The 27,806-nt window shown below is 45.5% G+C and overlaps 2 protein-coding genes across 5 annotated transcripts; both read left to right on the plus strand.

Moving 5' to 3' along the window:
- The first annotated feature begins 5,024 nt into the window (after positions 1–5,024).
- Positions 5,025–9,330, plus strand: LOC133893062 (cadmium/zinc-transporting ATPase HMA3-like). 4 transcript variants are annotated; one of them, XM_062334034.1, is made up of 7 exons: positions 5,025–5,534; positions 5,636–6,247; positions 6,344–6,481; positions 6,572–6,899; positions 7,143–7,351; positions 7,446–8,477; positions 9,142–9,330. In XM_062334034.1, exons 1-7 carry the CDS (start codon positions 5,249–5,251, stop codon positions 9,165–9,167), a joined length of 2,631 nt encoding a protein of 876 aa, XP_062190018.1. In that variant the 5' UTR covers positions 5,025–5,248; the 3' UTR covers positions 9,168–9,330. The 4 variants fall into 4 exon arrangements, with proteins under 4 accessions (XP_062190018.1, XP_062190016.1, XP_062190017.1 ...); XM_062334033.1 differs by lacking the exon at positions 9,142–9,330 and having other exon boundaries at positions 5,038–5,115; positions 5,200–5,534; positions 7,446–8,656; XM_062334032.1 differs by lacking the exon at positions 9,142–9,330 and having other exon boundaries at positions 5,027–5,534; positions 7,446–8,656.
- A 16,033-nt stretch (positions 9,331–25,363) lies between these two features.
- On the plus strand, positions 25,364–27,806 carry LOC133892212 (uncharacterized). Its single transcript, XM_062332916.1, has 3 exons — positions 25,364–25,894; positions 26,865–26,912; positions 27,477–27,806. Exons 1-3 carry the CDS (start codon positions 25,364–25,366, stop codon positions 27,804–27,806), a joined length of 909 nt encoding a protein of 302 aa, XP_062188900.1.

The raw sequence follows: 27,806 nt of genomic DNA on the forward strand, positions 1-27,806 counted from the left end.
TTGACTTCATGAAGTGGCATTTGTTGGACATGTTTTAACAGTGGAAGGGATATCAATAGACCCTTCAAAAATTGAGGTAGTAGTTGACTGGATTCAACCAATCAATGTCTCAGAAATCAGAAGCTTCCTTAGATTAGCAGGTTATTACCGCAAGTTCATTGAGGGATTTTCAAAGTTAGCTAAGCCAACGACCAAGCTTCTCAAGAAAGACGCCAAGTTTGAATGGGATAAAGCCCGTGAAGAGAGTTTCCAAGAACTCAAGAAAATGATGACTACCACCCCAGTGTTAAAATTTCCAAATATGTAGAAAGACTTTGTGGTCCATTATGATGTCTCATGCCAAGGTTTAGGTTGTGTATTGATGCAAGAAGGCAAGGTTGTAGCTTATGCATCAAGGCAACTGAAGCCGTATGAAGAAAATTACCCAACCCATGACCTGGAGTTAGAAGTAGTTGTGCATACATTTAAGATATGGAGGCACTATCTTCTTGGAAATAAGTGTGAGATCTATATGGATCACAAGAGACTGAAGTATATTTTCACTCAATCAGAATTGAACCCGAGGCAACGAAGATTGTTAGAGCTGATAAAATATTACAATATGAGTATCCAGTATCACCCAGGCAAAGCTAATGTTATGGTTAACGCCCTAAGCAAGAAGGCTTATTGCAATAATCAACAATTGCAGGAGTTAAGGCCAGAACTTCTCGCAGAAATGCAGTATTTGAATCTGCACATAACGTAGGGACAGGTTCACACTCTAGTGGTACATCCAACACTGGAGGATAAAATTCGTGAAGCCCAGTAAAAAGACAAGGAGATTCTAGAAATAAAGAAGAATCTCGAGTTAGATAAAGCAGTAGGATTCAGGATAGATCCACAAGGAACTGTATGGTACAAGGATCGGTTATGTGTGCCGAATCGAAAAAAATCTTAGGGAGTTAATCATGGATGAAGCCCAAAACTCTCCCTACTCCATTCATCCTAGATGTACCAAGGTGTTCACAGATCAGGGATCAAATGCAGGTGGACATGAATGAAGGTTGACATAGTAGGGTTTGTCGCTCGGTATGACACATGTCAAAGGGTCAAATCAGAGTACCAAAGACCAGCAGGATTATTGCAACCGTTACATGTCCCAACATGTAAATGGGATGAAATTGGTATGGATTTCATAGTCGGATTACCTAGAACTCAGAAAGGTAACGACTCCATATGGGTCATAGTAGATCGTCTGAATAAAGTGGCTCACTTCCTACTTATCAAGATGACCTATAGTGGAGACAAGTTGGCATACTTGTATATTGATAATATTCTAAGTATATATGAGGTCCCAAGAAGGATCGACCCTAGTTCACATCAAGGTTCTAGAAGAGTTTGCAAACTGCCCTAGGAACTAAATTGGACTTTAGTTCTGCTTACCACCCGCAAACTGATGGTCAAACTGAAAGAGTAAACCAGATCTTGGAAGATCTTATGAGAGCTTGTGTGATAACCTACGGAAAAGACTGGGAGAAAAGTCTATCATTTGCAAAGTTCTCTTACAACAACAGCCTTCAATCTAGTTTGAAGATGTCGCATTTTGAGGCATTGTATGGAAGAAATGTAGAATACTTCTACTATGGGCAAAAGTAGGAGAGCGTACACTCTTCAGACCTGCGTTAATAAAAGACATAGAAGATCAAGTTGCTAATATTAGAGAGAATCTAAGAGCAGTTTTCAGAGTAGATAGAAAGGTTATGCCGATAACTGAAGAAGAGATCTCACCTTCGAAGCAGGAGACCATGTTTACCTCAAGGTGTCCCCAATAAGAGGCACTTAGAGATATGTGAGACCTTATGAAATAGGGAAAAGAATTGGAGCAGTGGCGTATAGGTTAACACTTTCGAAAGAGATGTCCGTTGTACACAATGTATTCCATATACCACAGTTAAAGAAATCTTTGAGAATTCCAGAGGAACAGGTTCACTTGGAAATCATGAATCTACAGCAAGATCTTCAGTATGAGGAGAGACCCATTCGAATTTTGAACGTGGCAACTTGTCAAACCCGAAGGATAACAGTCAGGTTCTACCGAGTACAGTGGAGTAATCACACAGAAGCAGAAGCTACATGGGAATGCGAAGAGGACCTGATGAAAGAGTTTCTCCACCTCTTCGACGAGCTTTCCGAATCTCAAGGTTAAGATTCCATTTAAGTGTGGTAGGTTTGTAACATCCTAAGTTTTAATATACTAATTAATTGCAAATTTCACTCCAATTAAAAAAAAATTGTGATTAATTAAGTGACAGTTGCCTCCTCCACAGGAAGTATCCAGCCGCCACATTAAATGCCTGACCACTTTCCTGCATTCTCGCTCTCTCTCTCTCTCTCTCCTCTCCCTCTCCGCTCTCTCCTACATGTAGCTCAAGCGTCTGCCCCCCACGACTTTCGTGACCCACGCACGTGGCCAGTGCAGTGACGCCATGCTACAAGAAATATCTCTGCCGACGCGCGACATGCCGCACTGCTCTACTGTGCCCCTCTCCCTCTATTTATAGCGTAGCTAGGTCTCTCTCTTCCCTTTTCCCTATTTTTCTACCGTCACTGCCATTACTCCCCAACTACAGCTCATCGTCGCCGATCAACAACACGCGTGCTGCCAAGGAACACTAGGAAGCCACCATCGTCTCTGTATCACTCTCTGTCGACCAGAAGCCCAACGAGAGGCTACCCGCACCGAACGTCGAGCCACTCTGCCGCAGCTACATTGTTGCTCCGTCGGCTGTTGTACAACTTCTCTCCATTACCGAATGTGGTGAGTATCCTAACCCCGTCACGAACCCTCCTAGTTAGCATGTAGCTGTCCCCTTGCTTTCTTCTCGCATGCAGTCATGTTTTGCTCTGTCGTCGTGCTGTTATTTATCGCTGGTGTGCCTTATGCATCAGTGTGTGGTCCATCAATCGCGCCGTGTAGTCTAGGGAGCTCTAGGCCCCTTTTTTCATGCAGGTTGACCACGTTGGTGCCGGGGGAGGGTGTTGCCCAATTTTCTTACACTATCGCTGTCTATTTCGACCGCCATCTGGTGCTGCTCCGGCCAAGACCACTGTCGATATGCCCCTAGCCGAGTTCTTTGAAGCGCCTAGGTCATTGACAAGAGCTTCCCGTCATGGAACTCTGGTGGGAACGTGATTCTGGTGAGCTTGCCATTGGTCGTTCTTCCCTCCCCCTTCACCATCGTGCTCCGTGCCCGCAAGTGCGCTCGTGTGGCTTGGCCGCTCATGCACCGCGCAGCCTAGCCGAGCAAGCCGTGCCCAACCCACGCGCCACCGACCTGCTAGGCCAGCCCAACCACCCAAGGGCCACACCCTAGTGGGCTGGCCTAGCTTCACAACCCTCTAAAACATCTGACCCAACATGAGCAGGCCAGGTGCTATGCAGCCCAAGCCTGGCCTAGCCCATCCAAGCCCAGACCAGGCCCAATCCAAGCCCATTTTAGCCCAACTGAGTACTATTTATATAGGCCACAATTACTGTTTAGTGGTTCGCTCCCGTGAGTCCCACCAATGAATAGTGTAATTTCGTATTTTTCTGATTTAAGTGTAGATTAAATCTTTCAGAGTCATAGCTTTCTCGTTCCGGCTCTAATTTTCGCGACTCTTTCACAAAAATTCTTCTAAATTTGAGATCTATCTATACATCATATGTGATATCCATTAGGGCTTATTTGGCTTTCCATTTGGTGTTACTTGATTCTTCCCTAGTATAGCCTATTGATGATCGTATTCACAATTGCAGAATCGCCTAAAATCTGCGAGTGCTGCGCAAGAAGCATCAGGAGCGAGGAGGATCCTGACTACAACCTTGAAGAAAACTTCAGAGATGACAAGTTCTATCTTCTTGACCATATTGGACCTATTTTTTTAAGTAAACTACATGACCAACTAGAACATGACTTATTATCGTATGTGCTATGTATCGCGTTTTCCTTAAAATTGCATGTAATAGTTAATACTATTAACACTTGTCATGTTATGAATGTTATCATCCAAAATATATATCACCCTAGGATTAACTATTGTTATCTATATTAATAACAGACGACGCCTTGAGAATCACAGTGCGAGATCTCACCTTCCTGTGTGCCCTTCCCCCACTTCCGATTTCGATTACTCCCACTAGATCAAACACCAAATAACAGACCCTATTAAATCGATTTGGGGAAGGGAAGCAAAATCGCTCAGGAGTGAGAGAGAGCTAGAGAGAGAAACAGAAACACGAACCTGATAGAGATGCGTGACGAAACGAACCAGCTCGACTTCGTGCGCGAAGATCCCCCCGCTTCCAATCCGCTGAAATCAAAGGCACAAACACTCAAAAATCATCCAAAAAATAAATCCCAAATCCGATTTCGATTGATGGGCGCGAAATCGACTAGAAATCGATCTCACCTTCCTGTGTGACCTTCCCCTGCTTCTGATTCCAACTTCTCCCACTAGATCAAACACTCAAAACGGACCATAGATAATCGATTTGAGGAGGGGGAACGGAAATCGCCCGCGAGTGAGAGAGCCAGAGAGATAAACCTAGAGAGAGAAAGGAGATGATGAAATGTCCGAGCGCGCCTCCCAATGTTTGAACCGTGCATCGAAATGTCCGAGCAGGACCAGATGCGTCTCACAAACGTGCCATCGACGGATGCGAATCGGACAGCAGATGTAATGTGTGTGCTGTCCAGACAGCCTCCGCACGGTCGGAAACAAGTCTTTCCGTATTTAAAGTGGGTTAGAATTTCAAAAGCTTTTTACCTTTCCTTTTTCTTCACTAATCTTAATTCATGCGAACGATATATGCACCACCATTCAAAGGGGTAAGTAGTTGGAGAGCATACCGCAGCTGCATAATCTGTTGGCATCTTGCAATACTCCATTTTGTACATAGTACCACTTGGCGCCATGACGTCACTCAAGGGGCCCCAAGCAAACAAAAATTCAACTTCTTGCCCCCTCCAGCTCGATTCGCACGGCCTTATCCTGTCGGAATATTGATTTACTAGTCGATTACAAAACTCTGATCTTGTCGCCGGCCAGTAGCAGCCGTCGTTGTCGCTGAGGCCAGCTTTTTGCGTGCTTATTGTACCAACCCAACTCCCCTGCTCCTCCAAATCATCTATGTTCATCTTCCGTTGATCTCCTCCTATTCGGCTCTCGTTCCTGCAGTCCTTCCACTGCGTTTCTTGCACCGGCAGGGAGTAGGCGGCGGCCGGTGATGGATGCCGGCGAGAGGAGGGCGGAAACCCCGGAAGCTGCCGCGCTCAAGGAGAGGCTGCTGGCGGCTGCGAGGAACGGAGATGACAACGGCGGTGGCAGCAGGAAGAGGGGCAAGTGGGAGAAGACGTACCTGGATGTGCTGGGCGTATGCTGCTCCGCGGAGGTCGCGCTCGTGGAGCGGCTGCTGGCACCGATCGACGGTGTGAGGGCGGTCAACGTCGTCGTCGCCTCCCGGACCGTCATCGTCGAGCACGACCCGGCCGTCGTCTCTCAGTCCCACATCGGTAATCAACCTCTCCTCAGTCCTCACCTCTTCCACAAATATCACCAGCTCCATACGCAAATTCTTGCAAGAATTGACTCAGCCATGCCCTGTCCGGATCAGTGAAGGCTCTGAACAAGGCAGGCCTCGAGGCCTCGGTCCGCGCGTACGGCACCAGCGGGGTCGTCGGCCGGTGGCCCAGTCCGTACATCATCTCCAGCGGCGCCCTCCTCCTGGCGTCCTTCTTCGCGTGGCTCCTCCCTCCCCTGCGGTGGCTGGCCCTGGCCGCGGCCTGCGCCGGTGCGCCGCCGATGATGCTTAGGGCGTTCGCCGCTTCCACCAGGCTCTCCCTGGACATCAATGTGATGATGCTAGTCGCGGTGGCCGGCGCGGTCGCGCTCGGGGACTACACGGAGGCAGGCGTAATCGTCTTCCTCTTCACCACCGCGGAGTGGCTGGAAACGCTAGCGTGCACCAAGGCGAGCGCCGGGATGTCGTCGCTGATGAGCATGATCCCACCAAAGGTCGTTCTCGCGGAGACTGGCGAGGTTGTCAGCGTGCGCGACGTCACCGTGGGCGCTGTGGTCGCGGTCAGGGCAGGGGAAGTGGTGCCCATCGACGGCGTGGTGGTCGACGGGCAGAGCGAGGTCGACGAGAGCAGCCTCACCGGCGAGTCCTTCCCCGTGCCAAAGCAGCCGCAGTCGGAGGTCTGGGCCGGCACGCTGAATCTAGACGGTAAAAGGCTGCGTTTTTTTTTCAGTCACATTCGAAAAGCATTGATTGCAACAATGTTCATGTGGTGATCGGAAGTCAGAGTCTGTCACGTTGCAGGTTACATTGCCGTGAGGACGACTGCTCTGGCCGAGAACTCCACGGTGGCCAAGATGGAGAGGCTGGTGGAGGAGGCGCAGAACAGCCGGTCCGAGACGCAGCGGCTCATCGATTCGTGCGCAAAGTACTACACGCCGGGTGCGCGACACAATTGCCTTCCACATCAGATTGTAGTCTGAAAACGCATAATTGACAACAAATTCAACTGAAAAAATTGTTCTTTTGCAGCTGTAGTTTTTCTTGCAGCAAGTGTAGCTCTTGTCCCACTGATGCTCGGAGCGCAAGACCTGGGACGATGGTTTCAGCTGGCTTTAGTGCTTCTGGTGAGCGCGTGCCCGTGCGCGCTGGTTCTGTCGACGCCGGTCGCCACCTTCTGCGCTCTCCTGAGGGCAGCAAGAATGGGGGTTCTCATCAAGGGAGGGGACATTCTTGAATCTTTGGGAGCGATTAGAATTGCGGCATTCGACAAAACTGGAACAATCACCAAAGGGGAGTTTAGCATCAACGGATTCCACGTGGTTGGGGACAAGGTTGAAATGAGTCAGCTTCTTTACTGGTATTTGTGATGACTTACCTCAAACCTTTTTTTTCAAGAATATGCAGAGAGCTGCACGATATATTGATAAGAAATTAGATTTTAGAGCCACAACCCAAATATAGAATTAGATATTTCTACCTATTCTGAGCAAATGTGACCTACTTATTATCAATTGGAAGACTTGGTCATGGGTCAGTTTTGTCTGAGTGAACTATAATACTGAAATTCTTGGGTGAATTTTTTTTTTTGTTGTTGTTGCAGGGTATCTAGCATTGAGAGCAAATCAAGCCACCCAATGGCAGCTGCTCTTGTTGAGTACTCTCAATCTAAATTTATCGGACCGAAACCGGAAATGGTGACTGAATTTCGTATTTTTCCTGGGGAGGGCATCTATGGAGAGATCAATGGAACACATATCTACATTGGAAACGGAAGGATTATGACAAGATCCTCATGTCACAGTCACACAGGTGAGCTCGATATGCAAAACAAGTTTCAGAAAATGAGCTTGCACACATTCTTGGATAATTATGAACTTCTAGCATGAACTGAACTCTGTTACAGTCCCCGAAATAGATGATCACAATGGTGCGTCGATCGGTTATGTGATCTGCAACAGTGATCTCGTCGGAGTGTTTTCGCTCTCCGATGACTGCCGGACAGGGGCGGCAGAAGCGATCCAGGAGCTGAGATCAATGGGCATCAAGTCGGTGTTGCTTTCAGGGGACAGCAGGGCAGCGGCCATGCACGCACAGGAGCAGCTAGGGGGCGCCCTGGAGGAGCTCCACTCCGAGCTCCTCCCAGAGGACAAGGTTCGGCTCGTCCGCGGGCTCAAGGCGAGAGCTGGCCCGACGCTAATGGTGGGTGACGGCATGAACGACGCCCCGGCGCTGGCCATGGCAGACGTGGGCGTCTCCATGGGCCTCTCCGGCTCGGCAGCTGCCATGGAGACCAGCCACGCAACGCTCATGTCCAGCAACATCCTCAGGGTCCCGGAGGCTGTCAGGCTCGGGAGGCGCGCCCGCCGGACCATCGCCATCAACGTGGTCGTCTCCATAGGTGCGAAGGTTGCCGTCCTTGCGCTGGCCGTAGCGTGGCGCCCCGTGCTGTGGGCGGCCGTGCTCGCCGACGTTGGGACGTGCCTGCTCGTCGTGCTGCACAGCATGCTGCTGCTGAGGGCGGCGTCTGGAAGGCAGAGGGGCAGTGGTTACCAGGCGTGCCGCGCGACGGTGAGGTCATTGGCCATGAGGTCTCAGCTTGCCGGAGGATCGGACGCCACTGCTGCCAGAAGTGTCCAGGGACCAAGAGAAGAACCTTACCACTGCTGCCAGAAGAAGAGCAAATCGCCTGAGCACTCGGTCGTAATCGACATACCAGCACCAGCTGCTAAGTATCAAGAGGAGGCTAATCCTCGCGCAGGAGCAAAAGGCAAGATCCCCGGATGTTGCGGGGCCGGCAAAGCTTGCAATGCTTCCGCGGCGCCTCTGCCTTCTGCAACCCGCGCACCACCAGAATGTCGTGCCGACGAAGAGGACAGGGAGGAAGGTGAAGATAGCCGCATGAGTGTAAAGACAGCCTGTTGCAATAAGGGAAGAGGTGAGTGTGATTCTCGTCAACAAGTACTGTAAGATTGTTGATGATATATCTAGAGTAATCATGAAGATAATTATATTATGTCTATATTTATGCAATTTTAAATAATATGTTATTCTATTTCATAGATAATTATTATTTACATTGACCATATATGACATATTTGTGAAACTCTTTTTTTATATTATGATGTTATTCTAATTGATATTTGATCTCATATCATTATGTTGGATAATAATGATTCATAAACCAACATATATATTGATTGATGATCATACTTCACGGATCATAGAAATAGAAATATCAATTCAATAATATGGACACATGTTAGATAATATAATGTTTGATAGACCCACTTTGAGATATTGTTGAGATTATTATATAATGTGTCATCAATTATAATCTCAAATGATGTACCTATAGGATCTTTAGATCAAAAATTATCATTGATTCCTAGAATATGTAATAACACTTTGAGGTTATCAAACGTTATTCCGTAACCCGACCTCCTAAAACCCTAGTCACACGCGTGTTACTAGCACACTGGCTTATGACATTTCACCTCAGGATGTGTGGATACCGTAGAGGTGCTGTCGCAATTGTGGTGTTAATCAGCTTGATGACTTGAACTCGAAGCTACCGATTTGACTTCTGTTCACTTGACTAGGAAGTCGATCACCTATATCTACTTGAGGAGGAGATCGCATCGAAGGGACGACTACCCTGCTGAGTTTAGCTACTTCATATACATCGACACACATGATGTTAGATCGATATGCTCTAACTCTTCTTCCGCTATGTTATGCATCTAGTGGTAATGATCCATGATCCTAGTAACGCCGCATATTTCTACAAAACTGAAGGCTGCCGAATATCATCTAAACACCTACTGGGTCTAAATATGTTTTAGAAATTCTGTTAGAGTTTTCCTTGTAATATGTATGTCCTGGACAAACAATACATGTATAGATAACTACAGGCATGTTAAACACGTGGTATTTAACCATTAGGATCCCATACAACTGCATGACCTAATACAACTCTAAGATTCGATACATACGATCAGCTCAGTCATATAAGGGATTAACTAACAGAACTAGTAAATATAGTTTCAATGAAATGATTTGAAGGCTAAATATGAATATGATTAGTGGAGGTGTGCATGCTCATGCTACCCTCATCCCATACATGTCGCGATCATTTGTTACCTAAGAACTAAATAATAAAACACAAGTGTGAGTAAAATACTCAGCAAGCACAATATGAAACTCGAAGAATGTATACCACAATAGGATTCCATAGAAACCAGAGCAGAAGAAAAATCCTCTTATTGTGGAAAATCATTGAAATAGTAGTTTTCATCTAAAATATACAACACCTAATTATATCATTAGCATTTACCGATAAAGCTGAGCAAGTGAGGCCAACACTTCCTCATAGTAAAATGAATATAAGAACCAATCAACACATCATGTGTTGAAATAGTCCATGGAACATGAACGATATGAAATGAACAACACCAGAAAACATGAATCATGAATAGGAATACCATCTTGAAAACTTAATGAGAACATCACATGAACCAAAGTATGTAAGAATTAAAATGAAGAGAACAGGGAATCAAACCATACAACACATATCAGTACAGTTCTTCATGCACTTGTCTTTACCGTGGCGAGAAACCAGCGTCACCACGGCTGCATCAGAACTCCCTAAACCTTTCAACCTATTGCAGCAGGGTGGTGTGTAGCCATTACTATCCCCAAAACAGTCACACCAGCCTCTAAAACAACCATAACAATGTCTCAAAAATACAACAGTACCATATATATATATAATCTCAAAAGATCGAGATCATTCCTATGTGCATTACAGAAACTAGTACAATGATTGTGCGTTGCAACGGATTCTAAATCTAGCATCCCAATGCTTGCTATAAGAAATCATCTGGTCTCTTGCATGCATAGTATCAATCCGTGATATGTCTATTTTGACCATCGTTCAGTTGGGAATGAAAAATTCTAATATTAAGAAATGTTTATCTCATACATAGCAGCACATTCTTAATTGTCAAATCATACAAATTGATTCTAAGAAGAAAAAAGTGTCAACCAGACTTACGAAATCTGTTTACAAAGTACTACATTGCATACAAACTGCATTTCCTGACCATATCCTAGATAACTCAGAACAAAAACAAAATTTAGAAGCGATATCAAACCCATTATCACAGGCCACTCTGCGTAGGTCAGCATTGTTTGATTGTAGAAGACTAGTTGGCGTGGCAAGCTTCCCACCTTCCACAACCTACACCTTTTGTCCTGAAAATTGAAAATCAAAGAGATATAAGGTACTGATAAACAATATCAATAAAATGGTGTAGAAATAAAAAGGTGTTGTTGCTTCAAAATAATTCGATAAGCAAGATCTTTTCCACTTACCGCCTGAAACCATTTATGGTAAGTCAAAATCAAAACCTGATTGTGCCATTCCTTAAGGTCAAATATGTTCATCCCAAATGCAAATACACAAGCCTTACCTAGATTAGGAAAAACAACAAGATTGTCCAATTGACGATAATTATCACCAGAATTGCATGCCTCAACAACACCAATTACTTTTCCTTTCATATCGATGTCCCATAATCCACTCAGGTCTTTTTGGATTACCACGTCATGGTCCAAGAGCAGATTTGCTCAAAGAAGGGAACACTTCTGGCAAATTAAAGCGCAAGTGGTTTAAGCGCAGAAGTGCATCTTTGATCATGGATGCCCTTCTGTTTAAATCTAGAATTGAAATCACCAGACAATCATTGCTATTGCATGATTAAACAAGACTACTTTAATAAGAACTGTGAAAAATCTTACCTACCAGGTACACGAGAACCCCCACTCGAGTGACTTATTGCCCATCCAATCTCTTTCATCCTCAATTTCAGCTCTCAAACTAAATGTGCACCCCATGCGAAGAAGCGTAATGCAATTAAGCCTTGGCCATAATTAGCTGATCATGCATCATCCATAACTTTCATCTTCTTCTATAGCAATTTCATCAGTTTGCACGTCTAACTGCAGAAAAAAATGACTGACATCAGCATCTTCTAATGGCATTGGTTCAAGGAATGATTCTAAACCTGGTCAACACAATAATATCAAAATGCTGAGTCATTTTGCATAGGGGTTCAAACCAAAACTGCAATATGTTCATTGTGGACTAACAAAAGCATCAGATGCTAACACTTTAAGCAAGCAAAAAGCAGAAAAAAAGAGTCTTCCCTTGCTTTAATTTACTTTATCTTGACAAAATGCTAGCCATTTCCCTGTAGTCTGTAACTCCATCTCAGAGTAGATTACATCACAGAATATAGCAATTTGTGACCTTGAAATTACTGTCGTTTAGTACGACTTGAACAAATAACATCTACTAAACATTTACACTCTACAACCACATCCAACAAAATTACTTATAGGGACTAAAATAAAACAAAAACCTGGTTTAAAGAGGAAAAAAACTACACAATCTTCCATATGTAGTTACGAAACCAATCAGACAAACACTGCAAATTTGCAGAGAAATTACCACTTTGGCGACGACGTTCAGTCTCCTAACCTCTTGAATCTGCCCCTGCAAAAATAAGCATAAAATTCACATTCGAAAAAGCGAAACCAACCAAAATGGGATTTGCCAAAATGGAAGTGAACTAAAATGAAATTAGAATCAGGATCAGGACAGCTCGCCTGCTCCATCAACAATGGTGTCCCTCCCGCACTCGTGTGCTCCTGCCCCCCACCTGCAAGCAAAGCAAAAAAAAAAAAAAAACCAAACACACGACACCTTCTCTATCAGCACGCTCTCCAAATATGCTACAGATGGATGCCACCCACCAATTCAATCATCGTACCATTTTTGTGCAAGTAGAACAGTCAACCTAATATTGTGCAAGCAGAATATGGAATGAGAACCATAATGACTTCACATGTTCAACTATTGAGAATCATGTCTTCTGTCCTAAAGGGGCAATATTTTGCATGACATGAGAAGGTTCATACTTATATTGAAGCATCAGAAGTTCAAAAGTATTTCAGTAGCAATAAACAAATATGATGGTGATGAAACTATCATTTAAAAAAAATAAGAGAGAAGAGATGTCAATGTATATGGCTTGATCAGTCTGTAATCTGTATGTGTACCTAATCACCAGGAGGCACAATTTTATTCATAACTGGTTTGCCCATCCTTTAATCAACACAAAGAATGTATAACTGAACTAAATTGAACACCATAGTTCAATATCATTTTCATTCTTCAACCTATAACTGAATAACCAAAAATAGCAAGAATACATTATTATTAAAATATATGGCCATAGTTACATGAGAGATCAAGCATCAAGCCGACTGAAACTTGAAAAATGAATAAAAAAAATTAAGTGCTCCCATATTGTCAAATATGCATAGAAATACATCAATAGTAAAAATTTAAGTAGATTTCATATATTATAGAAAAATCACAAAGTAACCAAGCGTACAACAGTCTGGGAAACAAAATTTGGAGCTTCTTCACTGACCTGAATATTTTGAGCACCATGGAATGAGATGTTCACCTCAAACTTGGTCAATATGACAATGTTTCAGTGTCTAGGTTTCTAGAGAAGTGTAGTACTCAACTTTTATTTGCATTGGTTGTACATCAATCTAACAAGTTCAGGTTAAAACAAAGAGCACCACAATAAAGTAACATACATGGTACGATGATTTCATACACCAAATATATTAATGCATGTTTCTATCCAAGTTGCTCAGCACATATAATAATACCTTTTTTTCAATTTAATACTTCGCCAATAAAATCGATGGACAAGAAGCAAGTAGTTTTGAAGAATTACAAACGAACAACGTGATCTGTACCTCCAAGAAATCTATCGTTCTCCTTCATGAACTTTTCCCAATGCAGTGACTCCTCCTTCAACTTCTTCTTCACCCCCAATTTGCCTCAGGCCTTTTTCCATCTTTGAAAACAAGGGACAAAACATTAACCAGGATGGAGTTGGGGTTCAAAGGCAAACTTTTTCCTTAACAAAGCAGCCTTACTCGAGTTGCCATATTCTTTTTTCAAACACAAAGGTTGCATGATATCCACTTGAACACACTGTGTAACTGAATTAAAAAAATGTGCTCATGTAAAGAGAAGGATTAAAAAGAAAGGCAGGACCCCTTTACACTACAATAGAATATGTCATCCATGCCAGGTCATCAGTGCTAGCTAGGCTAGAACTGACACTAATAAAGTATTAGTGCTGGTTTGTAACATCCCGCGCTCGATCAATGATTGAGCAAGGTTGAACCAGCATTGATATTGAGTATCAGTGTCGGCTCTTGGCACAAACCAACACTGATACTTCAGTGCTAGCTGATAACTATTACCTGACACTGATATTTTTTATCAGTGCTAGTTGGTGTATGATCGGTAATGATGAGTGCTATTAGATCCGACATTTTTATTGATTCCACTTTTTCCCCCCGGCCCTCACATCCGCCACCGTTCCCTACCATTCCTTATCCTCTCGGTGTATCCTCTCTCTCTCCATAGCCTACCATTCCTTATCCACCGTTGCATCCTTGCGTGAGCAGTCTCTTCTTCCTCTTCCTCCTCGAGAGGCGTCGTTGGCTCCACGGCCACTGCTATCGTTACTTCCTGGAACTGTTCTCTCTCTCTCTCTCTCTCTCTCTCTCTCATTGGATTGTGTGATGCATATGTTCCCAAGGAAAGTGTGGTTGGACAAGGATGGCAAGCAGCTGCGGCAGTGGCCCATCGAGGAGATTGAGATGCTGAGGAGGAAATGTGTCGATCTTTAGCGAACCCAGGTGTCCAAGCTTGAGGCATGGGAGCTCGCGACCGCGATCGTGAATGTTGTAGACAACATCTTGATTTTGTCTGAATCCACACACAAAAGTGAGCCCTATTGAGCTTCAGCTTAATTTTTTCGACGGCTGCAGTGACAGTCCAGCTTGTGTTGATTATTCCCCCCCCCCCTTGGTTTGTTTGATTTCAAGGGCTATTTTATTTGATGGTATGTGGAGAAAACATGTCAAAATGGCTGATTCGGGGAACAACGGCGAACATTGTTGTTGAGAAAATCCATATTGGTTGATTCGAGGAAGTAACAATATCTCTCTGTACCTCTCTGCTTCTGTTTTATGTGTGGAAGTAGTAGACACCATGTATATGTCAAAATGAACTCCCTCTATATTGAATAAATTGAGATTGAATTGTTGCAAATGTTTATTCTATGCATCCGATTTGTGTTGTGGCAAATGCTCTATGAGATGATTGTAATTAATATTCAGTGTTGTGAGATGGTTGTAATGAAGGTGGCATCGAGCCGGCAAATTTCTGGTAAATTTTTCTTTTTTTGTTTTTTGGAAAATGGCAACATTGTTGGCTCATGATAAAAAACCTGGCACTAATAGTATGAGTACCAATGCCGGTTTTTTGTTATGGACTGACACTGATACTTATTATCAAACCGACACTTATAGTCTATGACTATCGGTGCTGAGTAATCAATGTCAGTTCAAAAATTCGCACTGATAGTGTTTTTGAGCTGGCACTGATAATCATTTCTGTAGTAGTGTTACAAACACAAGGTATATGATTTTAAATTTCTAATCTGACCCTAACTGAACTTTCCTAAAAATATTGCTTGATCATGAGCTAACCTGGTGAGTGCCACGATGCGCACAATGCAGAATCATATAGCTTAGACGCGTATAGATGGTGCAAATAAACATTATTGATGCTGTCTACTTAGTGGCATGGACAAAAAATAGAGAAATTGGAGAACAGTTAACAAGGTCAGTACCTTGGAAGCTAAACAACTCATGCACAATTGCTTAGTGTCCTAGGCATTTCATCGAGCTCCTTGTAAGCACCAGCATTGTCATCTTCTGTCAACAAAAAACTACTACTATAATCTGATTCATCACCATCCGATTTTTTTATGAGTAAAATGGCATGCCATTACCATTGTGTGCGTGCATCATCATCAAAGCGCATAAGGACATCATCAGTGGAATGAGCTTTGTGGAATATTAAATTGGAGCAGTGGTGGGTGGAAGAGCTTCGTGTGTGCGGGTGTCGAGAAGCGAGCAGGGGTAATAGGCCGGAGAGGAAGAGGAGGAGAAGTGCCTCACCGAGCTTCCAAGAAGAGGGTAAGGGGACTGGAGGGGAAGGCGGAGGAGACCGGTTGCAGTCTTCATGGTGGTGGCACTGCAGCTTCCCCAATCTGCTGCATTTGGTGCCCACAAGCGCACGACAATGGAAGAACTCATGGGCGACCTCGACTCGTGTGTAGCACCGTGGATGTGGCCGGCGGCGGTATTTGATCTAAGATCCTGAACATCGTGGCCATGTGACCCCCAATCCCATGCGGCTTCCCTCCACTGCCACCTCCTCGATCCGGGCCCCGAAAGCCCTGTTTGGCCGTCGGGCGTGGTGTCGGGGAGGGGGAGTGGGGATAGGTCATCCACTTCAGTGGCAAAGAGATAATGGGCACAAAGGAGAATTCTTTGTAGAGGGATGGGGGCGCGGGGCACGGAGAAGCCAGAGGGTGGGTCGGAGAAGCCGGTGGGCGCTGTGCTGGGCGGGCTAGAGAAGCCCGGCGGCGGGGCTGCGTGATGATTTGGGAAGGAGGATGGGGGTGGTGGGGATGGGTAAGGAGCGGTGATTGAGCCTGGGTTTCCTCGTTTTTGGGGTGGTTTTATGTTGGTTGTTTCTGATTTTTTTAGATAGGTGAGGAACGGGAGGTGAGAGTGGAAGGATGTACGACCAACTCTTGATTTATATAGTAGAGATTTAATCCCAACTTAACCGAGTAACGTTATTGATATCCTAATAATTACACAGTCTCAAACCTTAGCAACGGCACCATGGAAATGACCAATGCTATATGTTCTAAAAACTACACAAAAAGTACCACAAAAAATCAGTAGTCAAAATTTCATGAATACACCATTTAGCTTTCGGTTTACACCCTAGGGTCCTGCACTTATTAAACTAGACAGCAAGCTTTACCTTTTCGTATTAAAAACAGGAATTCAACAGCTACTAGTATATAGTATAGGGGCATTCTTATAGATGCGGGACCATTGTACTATCAAGCATTTTTATAGATGCGGGACCAATGCTATATAATCTAGTGAAATTAGATGCATTCTGAAAGGCTCGGAATTGATTTGATATGATCAATCCGATAGAATTTTTATAATATTTTTATAGATGTGGGACCATTGTCCTATCCAAGCGTAAGGCTTTTAAGGATTGAGTCTTAAATTCGAGTCTACACTTATCTTTTTTTTAAGTGAATGATGTGAATAGTATGACCTTTATATGTATATGATACATGTATGCAATTTTTATAGTCTACGTGTCATGCTTAATTGCATTGAAAAGTTGTCACGTTATTGTATAACGACATGCGTGTCAACGTGTGATGTTTCATATTCTCATGTAATTCATTAAAAGCTATTAGATGAAGTAGCTTAGTATATGACCATAGTGGTTTAAAGCGTGATGGCTCATAGGATAGTGAACGTGGCGATGGAGATCACCATACGAAAGGGTTATATTATATCATTGTTTAATATGATTGCATGTGATGTTTATCTAAATTCTTAACATGCTATTTTATTCATTTTTTATGAGATAGATATGTTTACATGATAGAATAAATTCCTCAGAAAAATTAAGAGTAATTGATGCATTTTCAATAGCTACATCTACATAGGTTTTGATTATTGTTTGATAGATCTACCAAAGCAGAGTGTCATCATTTATTTTAACCAGATAGGGTGGATGTCAAACATTCACACGCATTATATTGGTTTACTTAAAAAAGAATCAAAATGGTTTTAGGCTTTGGGTATGGAGGTGAGCGTTGGGGAATTGGATACCACCCAACAAATGAGAGTCATATTTGATATGATTAGCAAAATATTATTTATCTATGTCACTATATTTCTAGCAGTGATCACTACACCATGACACGTTACTAAGGGCAATGAACTATTCGGGAAAAATCCTATCATTAGCAAATTATATGCCAGTAATGTACTATGTGTAGGGGATTATAAGATAAGTCATATTATTTGTCGGAAATTCATAAATATAGGAACACATTAATTGATGGGAATAGTTATAACTTCAAGAACATCATATTTTCCCTACAATAATTTGGAGGACCTGTTATCTGTCATCAATAGTCTAAGAAGTAATTGAGAGATGAACGAAAATTTGGTGGGAAAAGTGAAAACTTAGAATAAGCAACTGAGAGGGAGACTGAAAATTTGGTGGGAAAAGTGAAAACTTGGAGCCAATCTTATCCCCAAATACACCCACCTCGCCCTCCTCCTCATTGCCCCAATGTCATTCTCCTCCCTTTGTGCCCCTCTCTGTAAGACCCCGAACCCGGGATCTCATATGCCTCATGTATTAATCTCTAAATCAAGTAATTGATACACACAGTATAACAGTTGTAGTATCACAGTCAAACTTTGTACATACATATTAAGGTTCACAGCACAAAAGGCTTACAAACTATACTGTAATATTATACAGACCTCGCCAAACGGTCAACCAAAAAGCATAGCGGAAACAACAACCCTCAACCTCATCGGGTACTGCGCGCGTGGCGCCGACGACAAGCTCCTCGTCTACGAGTACGTCCCCAACGAGAGCCTCGACAAGATCCTCTTCGTTCCTCAGACGAGACTCCGGCAGAATGCTGTCCGGAGCCTTGTCCCGACGGCCTCCTCCGACCCTCGGCATCTCGGCAAGAGTGGAGGTGTTTTGGTGATGGAGAAAGGGAAGGAAAAGTGCTCCGGTCACCTGAAAATTTCCTAAGGGCTTCGGAGCACGAAGAAGGCAAGAGCAGGAGTGCAAGAAGGCGTAAAGAGGGGGACGGACCGATCCCCTCCCCCTTTTATATCTCAAACTTCAAATATTGCCACCCAACGGTTCGCTCGGCGAAGCGCCGCCTCGATCGACGCAACCGCCAGGCGAATCTCCCGCCGATCGTGCGGTGTCAGCGGCTGCCAGGCGTATTTTCCTCGATCTGCGCGGCGGCAGCGCGTGCCGCCCGTAAGGTCGTCATACCCTTCGGGAGTTGTGTGGACACGCGTCTACTCGTTTCCCCACTGGGTCGAACCCGAGGCCCGGGTCTCCAAAGGCCACCTCTCGAAAGCCTGTCATGTGGCGTCCACGCCAGCCTCGCCCTCTGCCGCGACGAAGGGCCCATCCGCAGTCTCCGTGCCATCGCCTACCAATGGGCCCGGGGGCTACTATCGGTGTATCGGGAACCAGGGGTCCCTGAGTCCCAAGACCAGGCCGGCCATCCGCCACGTGTCACCATCCCGCGAGGTCCCCCCCCTGCAGGATGAGGAAAATCTAAGTTCCGGGAGAAGGTGCTCGGGGCCACAGCCTCTGGTTCCCGAGCACCCCAGTTCCCCGATGACCCACAGAGTCCAAGTACCGGGAAGAAAGTGCTCGGAAGGGTTCCCCCTTGCCCCCAAGTACCATAGTCCCCCGATGGGCCGAACAAACAAGTGCTCGGGAGAGAGTGCTCGGGGCTGCATGTGGCAGTCCCCGAGGACTCGGTTCCCCGAAGGGTCTAAAGGAGTTCTCGGGAGAGAGTGCTCGGGGCTGCACGTGGCAGCCCCCGAGGACTCGGTTACCCGAGAGGTCTACAGAAGTGCTCGAGAGAGAGTGCTCGGGGCTGCACGTGGCAGCCCCCGAGGACTCGGTTCCCCGAAGGGTCCTACAGGAGTGCTCGGGAGAGAGTTCTCGGGGCTGCACGTGGCAGCCCCCGAGGACTCGGTTCCCCGAAGGGTCCTACAGGAGTGCTCGGGAGAGAGTGCTCAGGGCTGCACGTGGCAGCCCCCGAGCACTCGGTTCCCCGAAGGTTCGCGCAAGATCGCCCGACGCCCCGACGACCCGAAGGAACCCGTCGGCGGGGTGTCAGCCAGTCAAAGGTCCAATGCCGCATTTAATGGGCATGCGCGGCCTGACATCCTGACATTCTGACATCCTAACATTCTCAACTGCCCATACCATGGTGTCAGTCCCTGTCATGCTTTGGCAGGGGGGCGTGGGTCCATTAATTGCACGGGTCCCGTCCCGTATCATCCGGGGTACCTCGGGATAACGTTGCCAGGATCAAAACGTTCCGCCTGCCACCCTACCCTGACAGAAGAACAAGACAGGGTGGGCGCATCGGGCGCCTCTGTGGCCGCTCGGTGGGCCCTCTCAACGGTGCCGGAGGATGTCCCAGTGGCGGGTGGTCGGATGCGCGCCGTATTTTTCCACCGCCCCTGTCACTTCGCCCAGACAGAATGATGACGCCTTTCTCCGTGGCGCCTTGGCACTCGCGCCCCCTCTTTCCCATTCGGGATAAGTCGAGGTCGGCGTGTGTATAAAAGGAAAGGATGGAGAACACATGAAGGCAGCGAAGCCAAGAAACAACTAAGCCAGACAAGACAAGATCAAGAGAAGAGACCACAAGAGACGAAGAACATCACAAGCAAGCTCGAGCAGAGCTAGAGCACGGGAGCCTCAAGCTCTCTGTAGACAATACACCCTTGTAACCAGACACATCCTTGAAGAATTCCCTTCAAGGAAAGATATTGCACTCACACAGGAGTAGGGTATTACGCCCCCGTGCGGCCCGAACCTGTCTAAACCCCGGTGCATTTATCTCTTTTTTGCACTAGGACGATCATCCCCCACCACCGGCCGTTGCATTTCTTTCCGTTTCCATTTATTTCCCCGACGAGCTCGTTCAGGATCATCCCCCCGGCCGAATCTTTAAAAAGGGGTCTCTCGGGATCCCTGCGACAGGAGTTCATCCTCCAACAGCTGGCGCGCCAGGTGGACGGCACTCCGCCTGGAGGCCCCTCGGCCCGTGCGGACGTTGCCCGTTGAGGAGCCAGTTCTGGCGGCGCCACGCTGAGTGGTGGTGCGAGGACTCCCGGCCTGTACCTGGCGGCGAGCAGTGCCAACCAAGGCGACGACATCTTGGATCCACCGGCCTTCCGGAGTGTTCGGCGTGGCCTGAACGGGCGGGTGCCTGAGGAGAGCATGCGCTGCAAGCAGCGCGCTCCCTGGGCTGGCCTCGTGCTTCACGTTCTCCTCCACCCTGGTAGCAGCGGCCGCGGCCGCCGCGGCAGCCTCGCCCTCTCGAAGACTCAGCTCGCCCTCTCGACGACTCAGCTCACCCTCCCGCCGGGCCAGTGCGTCCTCCTGTTGGGTCACCGAATCCTCCCGGGCACCAAGATTCGCCGCTGAGATCTCATTGTCCACCTCCCGAAGGGAGATGTCCTCCTCCCAGTGGCGGATGTCTTCTCTGATCTTTCGGAGGTCGTCTTCCCAATGTTGGAGGTCGGCGCGCGTCTGCTCGGCCATACCCTCCCGGCGGGTCAGCTCGGCCCGCAGCTCCTCCGCCGCCTTCTCGCGAACTACGACCGCCGCCTCCTTCTCCTGCGCCTGCCCCATCCTGGCAAGGGCCTCGGCAGCCTGCTGCCTCGATGCCTCAGCCAGGCGGGCGGCGTCTTCTCGCTCCCGCGCGGCTTCCGCCCGCGCGGCCTTCAAAATTTCTTGTTCCCGCGCGACCTCCGCGCGGGTATCTTCCAGGAGCTTCTGTTCCCGCCGCGGCCGCCGCGCGGGCCTCCTCCTGGGCGCTCGCGAGCTGCGCCCTCTCCGAAGCCAGGCGAGCGCGCTCAGCTTCGAGCTGCTCCTCCTTTGCACCCACTGCCGCGCCCAGCCGCCCGACCGCCACCTGGACGCCTTCGATCGTGGCCAGGAAGGGGTCGGCGGGCTGGCCGGGCGCTGGTGGGGCATCGGCCTCCCCGCAGATCGCCTCCGGGGGGTCCGAGGTCTCCACAGGATACCACACCACCATCCACCTCGGGCTCTATCTGCCCGGGGTAGGTTCCGCCGGTGCCGAAGACTCGGACGGCGGCCGCATTCCCGCGTCGGCCGCCGCGTCCGCCGGCCCCGGCAAGGCCGCTGCCTCCACCGTCATCCGCCCCGGGCTCTGCACGCCCGGGGTAGGTTCCGCCGGCGCCGAGGACTCGGACGGCTGCTCTGTCCTCCTCTCGGCCGCCGCTTCCGCCGCTCTCCCAGTGGCCGCCACGACTGTTGGCGCCCCCGCCGTCCCTGCGTCCGCCTGCGTCAACGCGGCCGGCGGGCTCGGCTCTGGCCTCGGCGCCCGCGCTCCTTCAGTCATGGTGGCGCCTGCGGTCGGCCTGCGGGAGATAGGTGAGGATCAAAATCAAAGCTCAGTTCGGGCAAGAAGCGCCCAAGAAAGAGCAAGGAAAGAAACTTACCGGTACTGCCATTTGGCTGCCGGGAGCCTGATGTCCAGATCCGGCGGCGCCGACCCGGAGTCCTCCCGCCGCCTCTTTCGCTGGGGGCTCGGCGGGGCTGCCGCACGACTCTCAGGCGCCGGCGCAGGCCCCATCCGCACAAGCCGCGGCTCCAGCACCGGGAATGCCGCCGCTGCCGACGGCGATGGCGGAGAATCCGGCACCGAGATTTGGACTCGGGGACGCTTTCCCTGATCCCCCGGCTCCACCACCACGGCAGTATCGGAGGTGCCCTCCTCCCTGGGGCGGCGGCTGCTGCCTGCAGCGGCCCCGTCGCCAGCCCGCGCCGAACTGTTTGTAGCCTCCTCGCCGAGCAGCTCGTCCAAACCAGGGAGCTCAGAGGCCTCGGAGCTCTGGCTCCTCGGCCGGTCCACGGGCCCCTGGGCGTCGAACTCCGGCAGCCGCGCCATGATCGCCACCCGGTCGGGATTGGCGCAGAGCGCCATCTCCGGCCACGGGAGTTCCGTCCGGCCCATGTCTTCTACTCCAGTGATCACCCGCGTCATGCCCCTCAGCTCCGTCGGGCCCAGCCACAAGCAGCTAGGGTACAAACATGACTTCTAAGACTACTCTTCATCCTCGCCTTCACATTCGGTGAAGACGGCTTCGGCTTCCTCATCTGAATGACAGCAAGAGTGAGTATGGAAGGTACTCAGCAAAACCTATACTACTTCAAAGTGTTGATAGATGCATAAAAGATAATTCAAGGATAAGGATTTACAGTTTTAGTTAGTGCAAAACAATTTTATGCAGGTATTCTATTGTATCATCTACTATTGATCTTAAACAATTGGAATAGTTCAAAAACAAGATAACAAGTTATATCTGGGGGGTTTCAGTCCTGAACAGGGATACACCTCACTCCAGAGTCCCTTTCATCACATCTGGTGTACCTCTAGTACCATATGGCTCCTGGTGGATTGAGCCAGTAACCTCATCACATGGACATCTAGTCCACACACTCACTCATCAAGATACACGCACCCGGAGTCTAATAAAAAATATTCTTCCTAAGCATGTTCATGACCATGGACATAACTATTCGAATAGGTTTACACTCTGCAGAGGTTGTACACTATACCCACGCGATATGCTCAGCCTCCAAACCGTTGCAACTGGAGGAGCGAATCATACCGAGGCACTCCAATCACCTTCCCTGTTGGGCTTTTCTATGAGATTAAACCACAAGTATCAGAGGCTATGTACTGAAGGCTAGCCCCCTTTTTAAACCTAGACCGGTTCTAGCAACCTTTAAATAGAGGGACAGATGGTCATTTGACTACTCGCTGCTCTTAGCCTCCTATTATGATGCCCAACTTAGTCCGATGAAGAAGAAGTCAAATCCTACCCATTTAGAATGCATAGTTGCATGGTGATTGCTTAAGCATGGCAGTGAATTGACTCGGTCCTTACGTGTCTAGGGTAGGTATGTTCTAGCAATGAATACCACAGAGGTAACTCCAGCCCCCAGGAGCATCCTCGTCCAGAGTACTACTCCACCTGCCCTCGCCAAAACAGCTTTCACCTATTTTTACACATCACCCTCCATATCCCACATGACATCAAGGATTTCACAATTATCACGGAATTCACAACCATCAAGGATTCATGGTTTATGAGTTATCATTGATAACATTAAATCTTATCTCCGAGGAGAGGTGTTTGAAAAGCGACATCTCTGAGGAGATGTATTCAATCCTCTATATGCTAGATAACTCTTCACTCGAAATCAGATGTGGGATTTTTTTTTTTTTTTGTGGTTTTTGAGTGTTGGACGCGGCTAACAAGTCTTTCCATTGAGTGTTTGTGCTTTTTTTGGCATAGATGGGGGTTTCTGATTTAGCTCTGACGACGGACATACCTTGTGCCCATCAATTGTATTGAGCAAGCTTTTGTGTTCATCGAGCGACCGTATTGAGGTATGTAATATGCCTATCATTGCTAGTTTTGTTGTTTGTTCTTGTTTATTTCCATTTCTTGCCCACTTTTCTGTTACTGGTTTTGTTTTGCATGTCATGCAAGTTTGTGAAGAAAATCGATAGATTGACTAGGAGATGCTGTAAACAGTAGTATTGCTGCAGTTCATCAATAGATTAGCTTTTGTGTTATGGTTACACTTTTTTTGTGCAAGTGCAAACAGTAGTATTGCTGCAGTTATCGAAAAATGTTTCCATACCAGTTTATTCTTGGGCAAAATTTTATGACCAACTGTTAGGCATTGAACATTTGACATATGATGTATGCTAGTTTTGGGAATTGGAGCTATCTATTTTTTTCTTGATTTGTTTTTTGTTGGGCTGAACATATAGTTTGTTCAAAAATAGGGCTAATAAAAGTAAGTTAGTTCAACATAGTAACCTCAATGTGGATGCTTGCTTTTGGAAATGTTTCACCATGGCAGGATACTAGGATTACTTAGTTTTTAGTATGTATACTTTTTTAAAGATAGATAGATCAGATGCATGCAGCTAATCACAAACTTATGTGTTGCCATTGTGTTATTAGGTAATGGCAAGGATAAATGGGAAGAAAAAGGATGTTTCATCTATTTCGCGTAGCAATCATGTTGGGAAGCGCAACTAAGGGGTATGTACAGCTAACTTTTTTTGATTTTTTTAATGATATTTTCCTTTTTTTAGGATTTTTTGTAAATATGATAAGCAAGTTTTATCAAATGTAAAAGCAACTAGTTTAGAACCATGATGCAGTTTTGTTCATCGATTATTGCATTTGTGCATCCAGTTCTCTACTGTCCCATATGTGTCTTATGATCAGTAAATCAGTACTTGCTGGGGGTTTCATCCTCCTTGGGTGTTTGATTGTTTATTTGAGTTTCTCTTATGCATCCATGTTGATCGTTTTAGAATGAACATAATCTTTTCGCTAGGAATTTTTATCATAAACCAGAACTTTTTGGCTATTTTCATCATAAATCTGTGTATGCCCTTTGCATTTTGTGCATATGCAGTAGGGATAGAGAACATTTTTTGTTTATGCTTATGAGCACTCATTTGTGCATGCTTGTTATCCAAAAAACATAGGCCAGGTGATTACTAGAGATAGAGCACCTTTTTTTCTCCCTGTTGATCACTCACCTTTTTTCTTTTTTTGGTGAGCAGCAGGGATGAAGCTAATAAAAGTAGTTTTGAATACCTTGTTCAGTGTGCATTTTTCTGAAAATATGAAAGCAAGTTCTATGAATATGGAAGCAATTCTTTCATAATCATTATGCAATTTTTTAATCATCCATTATGCAACTTTTACTTTCCAAGCACTGTTGCATGCACACTGATTATATAGTTTTTTTATTCATATGGTTTTATGCATGACATACTGATTATGCAGTTTAGTAACCAAACCATAGATTTAATTTTTTTACTCTCTTTTATTTTAATACAGGGTGCCAGAAATAGAGCTTCACTAGCAAGCCTTGTCAGATTGTACAAAACTATGTCACTTGAGCAGCGAAACATGATAGAAGGTATTGGGTTTGGTGGGTTGCTTAACATCAGAACCAATGTGTTGCCTATTGATCTAACAAAGTGGGTGATAAGTACCTTCCAATCTGAAACAAGTGAACTTGTGATACCTGGGAGAGGGAGGGTGAGTGTTGCAGCAGAAACAGTTCACAAGATTTTGGGTCTGCCAAGGGGAGGGAATAAGGTGATCTATGACTTCGATGTTGAAGCCATCAATTTCATTCATGAGGAATACCAAATTGATGATGGTGTGACACCTCAGATCAAAACAATTGTGAAAAGACTTCAAGACAATAAGAATGCAGATGAGGATTACCTTAGGTCCTGGCTTATGTTGGCTGTGTCCACATTCTTGTGCCCAACCACTTGTTTATTCATTAGCCCAAAGTGTTATCCTGCCTTGCGCGATTTATCAAAAGTCAAGGAGTTTAATTGGTGTCAATTTGTGGTTGATTCATTGAAAACTTCTGTACATGAAATGCAGACCAGGAATTCTGTCAAGGGTTGCCTCTTCTTTCTTGTGGTAAGCTATGCAAGATACTATCCTTTACTAATTAGCATTTTTTGGTTCCTTTTCAGCTGTAATGTATTGAGGTTTTTTTTAGTGTAGTTCTTTACTACTTAATTTCTTCACGGACTATAGATTTTCCTATTTACTTTCTTTAAACATATATTTAGCCACACATAAGTAGCTAAATAAATAAGTAATGGTGATATGCATGGTCTTGCTGGAGCGTTTTTTCCATTTTCTATGCAAGAGTGATTTCCATGGGCTCATTCTTGCTATACTAACATGTGTCTAGTATTTGCACCTTGTTAAGTTTATTGACAGCTACAAGTAGTATGCTTGTCCTCTTCTGTTGTCTAATTGAGTGGATAGGTCCCCTGTTGTTAGTAACTAATCCTTTTCTGTCATATATTAACAACAAGGCAATGTTGTTTTCTTTTCCTAGAGATGCAGTGGACATGCTACTACTGCTGCAAACATTTGTCTCTTTTCCACTGTCAACGTTAAGCAAGGTTGTGATTATTTTTGTAAGCAACTTACTGATCATGGTTAAGCAAGTTAGTGATTCATTTTTCCTATAGATCGCTAAATGATGCCCCCTAGGAGTTAGGTCAAAAAGCAGCATTGCGTATTTTTAAAAGTATTTTTTTATTTCATTAGATGCTATTTTTTAATACTTAATTGAGTGACCAAATACATATATGCTTTTTTTGGCAAGGTTGCAACAATACGTCCTTGTTAGAAGCAAGATAACAATATAGTTATTTTTTGTGTATTCTTTCTCCACAAGCAATACTGTATGTTTTTCATAAGCATTTTTTGAATCATCACAAGTAATTCTTTTTTTATGCTGAGTCTGCAAACATTGTATTGGAATATAGATTTTTTTATTTTTTGAGCAAGCCAATTTATTCTCTGCATAATGTAAACCTGCTGTTGACTGAGCAGGTTTAATGAATGTATGTTTTTTTATTCATCTGTGCAGGTATTGTATCTTGACTCATTGGCTGTTCCAAATGTTCAAATTCCTGTGGTTTTCCAAGAGTTGTAGCTTGGAAGAAGGCACTGATTGACAAGGTTATCAAGCTTGATACTAATATAGACGGCACCTTCGGGAAACTAAAAGTATGTTTACCTTTTTTTTGCAAATCAAGTTTAACAATAGCTTGAGGCTTTTTTTTATTTCAATGGGGGGGGGGGAGGGACTGATTTTTTGTTCTTGTTCACTATTTATATTTTACATTAAGCAAGGGGATCACTCTATTGTTCAGGAATCATTACTCAGACATATGGAAGACATTGAGAGATTTGTTGCATCAAAGGTCAAACCAAGTCTATCATCTTAGGTTTGTAAAATATTGTTTTGAAGATTTTCCATTATGGCAGTTTTTCATGGTAGCTAGTAGTATTGTGGTAGTTTTCTGTTATTTTGTTCAGAAGCAATTCATGTACAAATGATAGGTGTGTTTTATTGAATCTGAACTGAATCAGAAATGAGATAAGCATATCTTATCTTACTTTTTATATTATTTAGTTTTACTTCTTTTTTTCTTTAAGTTGCGCAATCTGTTGAAATATTTTCTTTCTTCCTTTTCAGAAAAAGAGGATGCTATCTCATGCTGTCAGCAAAGTTTGTATAGGTATCACAGAGCTTGTGGGCAACTTCTTAGGAGAGGTCTCTGAAATAATTGAAGGAGACAATCCCATGGATCAAAGTGAATCAACACTTAGAAGATCTAAGCGGACAAAAATCAGCAAAGAAGATAAAGATAATGTTGATGAAACATCTTTAGATTCTGATTATGAAGAGGAGGAAGAATATGACGATGAAGATTATGAATCAAGCCAAGACAATGTGAGTGATGAGGTGGAGCAGGATTCAGGTGCAGATGAAGGTAGAGATGTAGAAGATGAAGAATTGGGTTAG

The sequence above is a fragment of the Phragmites australis genome, chromosome 15, assembly GCF_958298935.1.
Source record: "Phragmites australis chromosome 15, lpPhrAust1.1, whole genome shotgun sequence".
NCBI classification, from domain to species: Eukaryota; Viridiplantae; Streptophyta; class Magnoliopsida; order Poales; family Poaceae; genus Phragmites; species Phragmites australis.